This window comes from Syngnathus scovelli, chromosome 17 (genome assembly GCF_024217435.2).
Source record: "Syngnathus scovelli strain Florida chromosome 17, RoL_Ssco_1.2, whole genome shotgun sequence".
NCBI classification, from domain to species: domain Eukaryota; kingdom Metazoa; phylum Chordata; class Actinopteri; order Syngnathiformes; family Syngnathidae; genus Syngnathus; species Syngnathus scovelli.
The window spans coordinates 9494881-9504330 of NC_090863.1; the positions used below are offsets into that span (position 1 = coordinate 9494881).

The following is a 9450-nucleotide window of genomic DNA, read 5'->3' on the forward strand; positions in this document are numbered from 1 at the left end:
ATAAAAACAAAAGAACTGAAAACTGCTAAACAAGCATCCCAGCACTCCAGGTTTTCACTACATACAGCAGCTGCAAAGCCTCCAGTGGTATGAAGCAACACCACGTTGAATGAAGCAACTTCACGCAGTAACTCTCCAATGAAACTAGATCCCAAACTTTCAACCATTCAGAAAACACCCACACCTGAGTCATATGACTGAAGAAAACGGAGTGGAGTGGGCATCTCAAACACCCACTGAGGGCCAACGAATCTTTAGTGGGAATGTGGTCCAAAGTGTGATGTGATGCGTTTCTTCCTATTAAAGCATTGCGACTTTGATGATGCGGGCGAGGTCGCTGCCATACTCATCGGCGTCTTTTGACACAGAATCCCAGCATGATGCTATCTCCCATCGCCACCACCGCCCCATCTCTCCACTGCCCCCTCCCCCTACAATGTCTCTTCCATGAACCCCCGCCGCTCGGACCCCGGGGCCGACGCCCAGCCGCACTATGAAGACACTGCGACAGCTTCAAGATGAGTTCCGATGGTCCGTTGGCGTGTGGCCAACTGCAGCATCTCACCAAAGGCCTCAGCGATGCCATCATCGCTGTGGACAACACCGAGTTCCACATCCATAAAATCATCCTGTGCAACTGCAGTCCCTACTTTGGGTGAGTTGGCGGGAAACGTCGACGGACAAAGATGATGGACCTTTTCATTTCAAGTTGATCTTATTTGTGTGTGTGTCTCCTGGTTGTTCAGAGCCCTCTTTCTCCGCTGGTCCAACCCAGACCAGAGGGTGTATGTCATACGTGGTCTGACGGCCCGCTTAATGCAGCTCATTGTCGATTTTGCATACACCGGCACCGTGTCGGTAACAGAGGACAATGTGAAGGAGTTGTTGATCGCGGCCGATGAGTTCAATATGATTGCCATTGTTCAAATCTGCTGCGCATTTCTAACAGAGCAGCTCAGGCCTGAAAACTGCGTGGGCATCTGGCAGTTCACCAGGAACTATTACGTTCCACAGCTGCAGCTTGAGGCCTACCAGTACATCCTCTACCACTTTGAGGACGTGGCCGTCTCGCACGAGCTACACCGGCTCTCCGTGCAGGACCTGTGCGACATCCTGGACCGCGATGACCTCATTGTGAAGAAGGAGAACACTGTGTTCCAGGCCATCCTGCACTGGATCGCGCATGCGCCCCGCGAGCGAGGCAGGAACCTGGCCGTGCTGCTGGCTCGGGTGAGTGGAACTAACTCATTAAAGGGTATCAGAGACACCTTTTTGCTCTATTAACAAGAATTCGACAATTGTTACCTAGCGGAAGAACACTTTGCCTCGGGTTCAGGGTTTGAGTATCAATGGCTTCTAACCCCAAATTGAAATGCTGCTTGCAAACCCCGACCTTTGTTTTATTATCCTAATATTAAACCCTAACTTGCAACTTCAGAGCAAGGTTTGAAACACTAACTTGAAACCAATCAGACTACTAATCCCGATCTAGTTGAAGGAAGAAAGGGAACATGTTAAAGATCCATCTATCCATTTTCAACACCGCTTATCCTGTTCAGGGTCGCGCGGGGTGCTGGACATCGGGCGAAAGGCTACACCCTGGACTGGTCGGCTGCCAGTCGCAGGGCACCTATAGAGAGACGAGCAACCACTCACACCCACTAGGATTGTCACTAGCCCTAACACCGGCTAAAAACAAACTTAAAACCCTGATCATGCCGTCAAATATTCATTCCAAACTGTAGCCATGGCTAGAACGGTTTGATCAACTGGTTTAGAACTGAGTACTCACTTCACGTACATTGTCTTCTTGTCTGTCTATTGTGCAGGTCCGTCTGGCCCTGACCAGTGAGGAGTTCATCTCTGTCAACGTACTAACCAACCAACTGGTACAGAACAGCAGCAAGTGTCTAGACATGGTCGATTTCGCCACTCGAGTGATCCGTCACATGAAAGCCAATTCCGTGTCCGGGTTCTGCAACCTCGTGGCCCGTCCTCGCCTGCCTTCCGCCATCCTTCTGGCAATAGGTGGCTGGAGCGGAGTCAACCCAACGCAGTGCATCGAGGCGTACGACATCCACGCCAACAGTTGGGTCAGCCTTTTGGACGATATGGACCAACCGCGGGCGTACTGCGGTGCCGCCTTCCTCAACAATGCCATTTACTGTTTGGGCGGCTTTGACGGCACAGAACACTACAATACAGTCAGCCGCTTTGACCTGAACACTCGTACTTGGCAGGAAGTGGCACCCATGCACTTCCGCCGTTGCTATGTGAGTGTCACCGTGCTAAATGGATGCATTTACGCAATAGGAGGCCATGATGGACGTGTAAGACTAAAGACGGCCGAGTACTACACACCTGAGACCAATCAGTGGACTCTTATTGCCAGTATGCAAGAACAGAGGAGTGATGCCAGCTGCACCGCCCTCAATGACAAGGTAGGCAGAGGTGTTTTGTTTGTGGCTCTCAAACTGGGGTTCCCAGGGATCTGCTTCAGGGTAGGTGGGTAACCCAACCCTAACCAGAAAAGATGGGAATTTCTCTGTTTTGCTTCTAAACGGCCATTTTAAGTAGTCCTTCAGCAACAGACTGGACTTCTCGTGGTGGTCATGGCTTGTGGTTGAATCATCGTATAGAGATTTGATGACTACACGTTGTGCCTCTAGGAATTGTTAAAAAAATTCAGCATTAAATGTAATCCTAACATCTATCACGAGTTGACCTTGAAAAGTCAAGATGTCTGCAATTTTGGTTCAAGGTAGCCATTTTATGGTTATTAACAGAGTGATTCTCAGTTGCTCACAATTTGAGTGTACAGATCAGGGCAGAGAAGTTGGGAAACTTCTATTTGAGTCAACTCACTAATGATTTGGTTACAGGTTTACATTTGCGGTGGTTTTAACGGAAACGAGTCCTTGCAAACGGCGGAATATTACAGCCCAGAGACCAACCAGTGGATGGCCACGGCCCCCATGAGCTGTCGCCGCAGTGGCATAGGAGTCATCGGGCACCGCAGCCTTGTGTATGCTGTAAGTAGAAGGCTGATACCCACACTGATACCCACATGGGATGCTATCCGTCCATCCATCCGTCCGTCCGTCCGTCCGTCCATCCATCCATCCATCCATCCATCCATCCACCCACCCACCCATCCATCCATCCATCCATCCATCCATCCATCCATCCATCCATCCATCATCTGAACCGCTTATCATATTAAATAGAGGAATTTGATTTATTCAGAACTTGGGGTTTGATCTTGCTTTTTTCCCGAAGGTCGGAGGCTATGACGGTGACGACCGCCTAGCTAGTGCCGAGGCCTACGACCCCGAGGTGGACATCTGGATCACGCTGCCCCCCATGCAGTGCCCCCGCAGCAATTTTGGCATCGAAGTGGTGGAGGATTGTCTCTTTGTGGCAGGTGGCTACAACGGTGTCTCCACCACCAACCTGGTGGAGTACTACGATCTGAAACTCGGCATGTGGTCTGCAGCCAATGACATGGGCATCTCTCGAAGCGCTCTGAGCTGCTGCGTGATGTCCGGCTTGCCCAACATTGCCCAGTATACCATGCTTCGTAATGACCTGCCTTTGCTGTTCTTGGAGGACGATACAGTTGATATGGAAGATGTCTAAAAAAAAAATACCGGAGTGACTTTGTGCTAACAGATTACTGGAAAATGTGAAATATCCACACGCTGATAGTTTTCCATTGAGTGTTTGCTTTTGACAATATTAAAACTCTAATAGTTTGGTGAAATAAATTATGATAGCATTTTGGAACAACTGGCTTATGACTGGACAGTTACGGGAATTAGCAAAAGATTAGTCTTTGGCGTACAAATGTCAGTCAAGAACTTCGAGCATCGGGGAGGGCCGGGGGTTGATGTCTAAATGTTTTACACTTGTTTAATTCTGACCAGCATATATTATGAAACTTCCACTTCTCTCACACATGCTATTCTTACATTGCACAAACATTTTCGAGAATTTTAAGTGACGGGACATCCACTCAAATCTACACGTTTCAATTATTTTACCGAAATACTTTATATAACCGCAATATTACAAAACTGACAAATTTGAACCAAAGACTGACAAGGGTATGCAGACAACAGGCAAACTGATTTATTGTAATTAAGTAACCAAACAATAAAAAGGTGTGAGAGATGTGAGCGAACCAGATAGGTCCAATCAAGAGGACTCACCCCCGCCTGCCTACCCGCCGCGACAATTCAAAGCATCAGGTTGTTACCGTTCCAAAGTTTTAGACCTGGTGCAGTGGATTAAGAACTGGAATTGAGTTTGATTTCTAGCGCAAATTATCTGAGGATCATGTTCACCACCTCTTTTGGACTCTGGCATGAAAAACTACGCTACAGATAGAAACCTTTTAAACGTCTGGCGGTTGTTGGAGCTCGGGGACTTTCTCTGAGAAAAGACACTACTCGTTCGTGTGAAAAGGATCCAGATACAGTGTTTCTTCATCCAACAAGGCAAGTGAGTTCAAAGAAAGCAGGTGACTTTTGTGCCATATGAAATCCATGGTGTCGTCTTCAATCAGCCCCAAATCCGCTGGGATAGGCTCCTAGGAACTTAGTCTTTCTGCTCCTGTTCATGTGGAGTGTAAAAATGAACAGTGATGTTTTCTTTCAATCCAAAGTGCGGTTGCTTTAATGATGCCAATGATGTAACCACTGATGACGAGGAGGCTTTTGACATAGAAGGCCACCATGATGTAATCGAAGAACCCCCCCACCCTCGTGTTAATATTGCCCACTGACACTTGCTAGAAGAGGCCCTATAAAGTGTTCCGAGATGGCAAAACTATCAAGATGAGTTACGATGGTAAATATTCATACAGGTCTGTTGATGACGAACTACGTCTAACAAGGAAACTAAGCGATGCGGTCATCAGGGTTGACAATGCTGAATTTCATATCCACAAGATTATTTTTTGCAAGTGCAGTCAATACTTCAGGTGAGTTGATGATAAGCAAAACAAACAAGCAAACAAGAAGAATGTTTGAGAGGAAAAACTAATGATAGTCATTCTACCAAATGTTCAGAGCCCTCTTTCTACGTTGGTCGGCTCCGGACCAGAGGGTCTACGTCATACATGGTCTGACGGCGCAGTTAATGCAACTATTTGTCGACTTTGCATACGCCGGCAAAGTGTCGGTGACAAAAAACAATGTCAAGGATTTGTTGCTGGCTGCAGACCGGTTCAACATAACCGGCATCGTCCAGACCTGCTGCGCATTTCTAACGGAACACCTCTCTCCAGAAAACTGTATTGGCATCTGGCAGTTCACAAGGAACTGCTACACCCCGGACCTGCAGCGAAACGCCTACCGGTATATCCTCTACCACTTTGAAGATGTTGCGTGTTCAAACGAGTTGCAGCAACTCTCCGTACAGGACTTGTGTGACATTCTGGACAGGGATGACCTTATGGTGAAAACAGAGAATACCGTATATGAAGCCATTTTGCACTGGATCGCACATGCACCTTGGGAGCGAGGTGAAAACATGGCGTTGCTGCTGGCCAAAGTAAGTCAAACAAGCACTTTGGAAACTGGACTTTGCAGTCCACAGTACACAATCTATAATGTTTGGGTTTAGGATTAGGCTGTAATCAAGAAATTGGTCAGTTAGTCTTAGAGTTACAGGTCATAGTAAGGGTAGGTGTGGGATTTGGTGTACGTTAAAGGTCGGGGTGCTATTCGCAATCATTATTTTTTGGGTTAGGTGTCAGACGACGTATGGCTGACCGAAGTTCATAGTCCCCCCCCCCCATTGCTGCCAACCTGATTCTGCTTTCCACTGCGTAGGTCCGTCTCGCGTTGACAAGTGTGGAGTTCATTGCAATCAAGGTGCTGGACAATCAACTGATCCAGGACAGCAGGAAATGCCTGGACATAGTTGCCTCAGCCACCCGTGTCATGTGCCACATGGCCACAAACTCGGTGTGCGGCTACCGCAACTTGGTGGCCCGTCCTCGCCTGCCTTCCGCCATCCTGCTCGCTATCGGCGGCTTCAGCGGCCCCAACCCGACGCACCTCATCGAGGCGTACGACGTGCACGCCAACACGTGGGCCGACCTGGTCGATAACATGGAGCAACCGCACGCTTACTTCGGCACTGCCTTCCTGGGCAACTCTGTCTACTGTGTGGGTGGATTTGACGGCCGCAGGCACTACAACACTGTCAGGCGCTTTGATGTGAACACTCGCACCTGGCACCAGGTGGCACCCATGCATTTTCGCCGCTGCTCCGTGAGTGTCACGGTACTAAACGGGCGCGTGTACGCCATCGGTGGCGTGGATGGTCGTATAAGACTAAAAAATGCAGAGTACTACACGCCCGAGACCAACCAATGGACTCTTATCGCCAGTATGCATGAGCACAGAAGCGACGCCAGCTGCACCACCCTCAACAACAAGGTAGGTAAAACTGAAGGCACACTGCAAAATCAAAAATCTAAGGTTCAGATTTTAGGTAAGACATGCTTGATCTTTGCTAGTTAATATATTTCTTCATTTGAGAGCATTTCACTGGCTTAAAATATCTATTTTTTTATTATGATGGAATATTACTTATTAGGATTAGGATATAGACGTTTTTCTGTATTATCATGCCTTGAATTTAATAGCCATTTTGCATTTGGTTTTCAGGTTTACATTTGCGGTGGTTTTAATGGAAACGAGCCCTTGCGAACAGCCGAGTATTACAACCCAGAGACCAACACGTGGACCATGATTGTCCCAATGAACTGCTGTCGCAGTGGCACCGGAGTCATCGCGTATGCCAACCATGTTTATGCAGTAGGTGCAATACGCTGAGTTAGCGTGGTAAGGGTTTGGATCATCCATTTTAGGGTTAGTTGGGTCAATGTTAGTGTTAGGCAGGGGTGTCCACGTCCTGTACCATACACTCTGTACAATCCAGCCTCCTTGACAGGGGCGCTCGAGGACTGAATTTAGGTCAAAACAGACCAACATAGTTCCGGTTGAAGGTCAAATTAGAGTATGATCTCTGATTTGTAACACTCCTCTCCCTCCTGAAGATCGGCGGTTTTGACGGCGACGTGCGTCTGTGCAGCATGGAGGCATACGACCCCAACACGGATGCTTGGATGCTCTTACCTTCCATGCAGTGCCCACGCAGCAACTTTGGCATCCAGGTGGTAGAGGACCGCCTCTTCGTGGCCGGAGGCAACACGGGCGTGTCGGCCACCAACCTGGTGGAGTACTACGATGCCCACTCCGCCACCTGGTTCTCGGCTTGCGACATGGCCGTATCTCGAAGCGCGCTCAGTTGCTGCGTGGTGTCCGGCTTGGTCGACGTCGGCCATTTTGTTAAGCTGCGCAGCGAACTGCCTTGGCTTCAGTTGGAGGAAGTGGCCCTGGAAATGGAGAATGAGTTTTGAACAGTGAAAATATTGGAATAAAATAGTAGACCAGAGGAAATGACATGCATAATAATGGTGTATGTTAAGTTAGCAAGGATCTCTGCTTTCAACCCTTCTGCCTTTGTTTTGTCGTTTTACATTCATCTCAAGAGAATGAAAAGATACAGCAAATTTGATAGCAATGCTTTCTTTTTTTTGTAAAAGATTAACAATTTTTGGAATTCAGTCCAAACAAAAGGCGCACCTTGTTAAAAGCCCCCCCTTCGGAATTCGAGAACATTAAAGGCTTTTAAATGCGCCTTATGGTCCGGAAAATAAGGTAAGGTAAAATGATCAGACGAAACTTTTTGGTTTTAAACTAACCTAGGACAGTGGTCTCCAACCTTTTTTTGCGCCACGGACCGGTTACGTGTCAGAAATATTTTCGCGGACCGCGTTTATATAAATAAATAACACATTTATAATATATAAATACGATGAAATAAAATGATGCCACTGGCATAAAAGCAAGTATAAACGACATTATTTTATTTATTTATTAGTTATTTAATAAAACTCACCATTACGTTGAATTAGTGGGAGCACTGAGGTTGTTTCTCAAAAACGAGACGGTCCCATCGAGGCGTAATCGGAGACAATGACACCCGAAGTGGTTAAGGTTTGTCTTTTAATGCAGGATGCTTGGTCTCCATGTGCCGAAGCAGTTTTGAAGGCTTCATTGCCTCGTTAGCTAACCTGTCGCCACATATTATGCTAGTGGGCTTGGCGCCTCAGAGTAACCTGTGGCGATAAATCCATATTTTAAGTAGGACTCCGGAAATGTTCTTTTAAATGCAGCTTTCCTTCTCTTCGAAATCGTAGCCTCTTCTTCTTCCGTCTCCTCATTGGGCTTTTTTCCCTTTCCAAGGAAGCTTTCCAAACATTTGTTTCTTGCTCATTTTTGCTTCCTTCGCGGGCTCGACTGAGGTGACATATCACGTGACCGACACGAGCGTCTTGACCTGAACCGACGGATGTAATTGGGAGAGAATCACCAATTTATTTTTTTTAAAATATATTTTTCAAAATATTTTTTTTTTTAATATATTTTTCAAAATAAATTCTTACTCATTTTTGCTAGCTTTGCAGGCTCGACTGGGGAAACATGTAAGGTGACCGGCGTCTTGGCCAGGTGGCACTGCTTTATTTCCACTTCATCCCACAAGATGGCGGCAGACTCCCAAACCCAGGGAACATGGTGGGGGCGGCCCGAAAGAGCGTGACATCATCTGCAGGGGAGGGGGAAGGTTCGTTTGAGGGGGGGGGGCTCAGAGGGTGCGCGAAGGACAAACGTCTTGAATTGCATGATATCATTTTGTACTAATATGATAATATATCTTCGACGGTGTCAGGCATGAGAGGGGCCATAATCCGCCCGACGACCGCGTGAGATGAGAAAGAGGAAATAAAATCGGAGAAAAAAAGCGGGCAAGAGGAGAAGTGGAGCTGTGAAGGTTATTTTCCACATTACATCTCAGCCAAAAGGAGAAAGCAGAAACATCAGCGACGTGGCGCAAAGTAATGAAGGGCCAGCCACTCGCCCTCTTCATTTTTCATCCCCAGGCACCAAGGTAAAACGAAGAGGAGAGTTTTCTCAAGGTGAACGGGAGTGCAGCAAAATAAGGAAGAAAGAAAAGAAAGTGTGGAAATGCATGAGTTGAAGAAACAAGTGATCGGGAGGACAAATAAGCAGAAATCCATCGATAGGGGGTTGATTGACAATATTGAGAGGCACATGCAGAAAATAACATGAAAAACACACCCAAAAAAAAATTGTCCTCAAGAAAATACCCAATTATTTTCAATAAAAATGAGCAATTAACTGCGTTTTCTAATCATGTTGGAAGAGACGAATGAGGCGTAAAGGAGAAGTCTGTGGAAAAAAAGACGTGATTAGAAATGGCAAATGGTGTGTGTGTGTGTGTGTGTGTGTGGGGGGGGGGGGGGGGGTAAAATGAGCAAGACAGAAATTAACGTGGAAAACGGACAAAACG

At 47.0% G+C, this 9450-nt stretch overlaps 3 protein-coding genes and 1 long non-coding RNA gene across 4 annotated transcripts in view; 3 read left to right on the forward strand and 1 right to left on the reverse strand.

Annotated features, from left to right (window-relative positions):
- Positions 1-7375, reverse strand: part of LOC125985207 (purine nucleoside phosphorylase) — a 34343-nt gene extending 26968 nt beyond the window's left edge. Inside the window, exon 1 of the mRNA XM_049747847.1 lies at positions 7152-7375. Within this exon, the coding sequence (XP_049603804.1) occupies positions 7152-7360 (209 nt within the window). The 5' untranslated portion in view covers positions 7361-7375. The remainder of the gene's footprint in view (positions 1-7151) is intronic.
- LOC125985165 (kelch-like protein 10) lies at positions 388-3762 on the forward strand. The gene is made up of 5 exons (XM_049747778.2): positions 388-655; positions 747-1230; positions 1830-2441; positions 2883-3032; positions 3280-3762. The coding sequence occupies exons 1-5, from the start codon at positions 519-521 to the stop codon at positions 3637-3639; spliced, it is 1743 nt and encodes a 580-aa protein (XP_049603735.1). The 5' UTR covers positions 388-518; the 3' UTR covers positions 3640-3762.
- On the forward strand, positions 4770-6848 carry LOC137839599 (kelch-like protein 10). Its single transcript, XM_068648621.1, has 4 exons — positions 4770-4984; positions 5073-5556; positions 5838-6449; positions 6681-6848. The coding sequence occupies exons 1-4, from the start codon at positions 4839-4841 to the stop codon at positions 6846-6848; spliced, it is 1410 nt and encodes a 469-aa protein (XP_068504722.1). The 5' UTR covers positions 4770-4838.
- A 131-nt stretch (positions 7376-7506) lies between the features above and the next one.
- On the forward strand, positions 7507-9386 carry LOC125985290 (uncharacterized). Its single transcript, XR_007487279.2, has 3 exons — positions 7507-7736; positions 8538-8703; positions 8809-9386. It is a non-coding gene; the product is annotated as an uncharacterized lncRNA (long non-coding RNA).
- Positions 9387-9450: the final 64 nt, after the last annotated feature.

Coding starts and splice junctions, on each gene's coding strand:
- LOC125985165 (XM_049747778.2), top strand. CDS start 519: ATGAGTTCCGATGGTCCGTTGGCGTGTGGCCAACTGCAGCATCTCACC. Junction 656..746: donor AACTGCAGTCCCTACTTTGG/GTGAGTTGGCGG, acceptor CTGGTTGTTCAG/AGCCCTCTTTCTCCGCTGGT. Junction 2,442..2,882: donor GCACCGCCCTCAATGACAAG/GTAGGCAGAGGT, acceptor ATTTGGTTACAG/GTTTACATTTGCGGTGGTTT.
- LOC137839599 (XM_068648621.1), top strand. CDS start 4,839: ATGAGTTACGATGGTAAATATTCATACAGGTCTGTTGATGACGAACTA. Junction 5,557..5,837: donor TGGCGTTGCTGCTGGCCAAA/GTAAGTCAAACA, acceptor TCCACTGCGTAG/GTCCGTCTCGCGTTGACAAG. Junction 6,450..6,680: donor GCACCACCCTCAACAACAAG/GTAGGTAAAACT, acceptor TTTGGTTTTCAG/GTTTACATTTGCGGTGGTTT.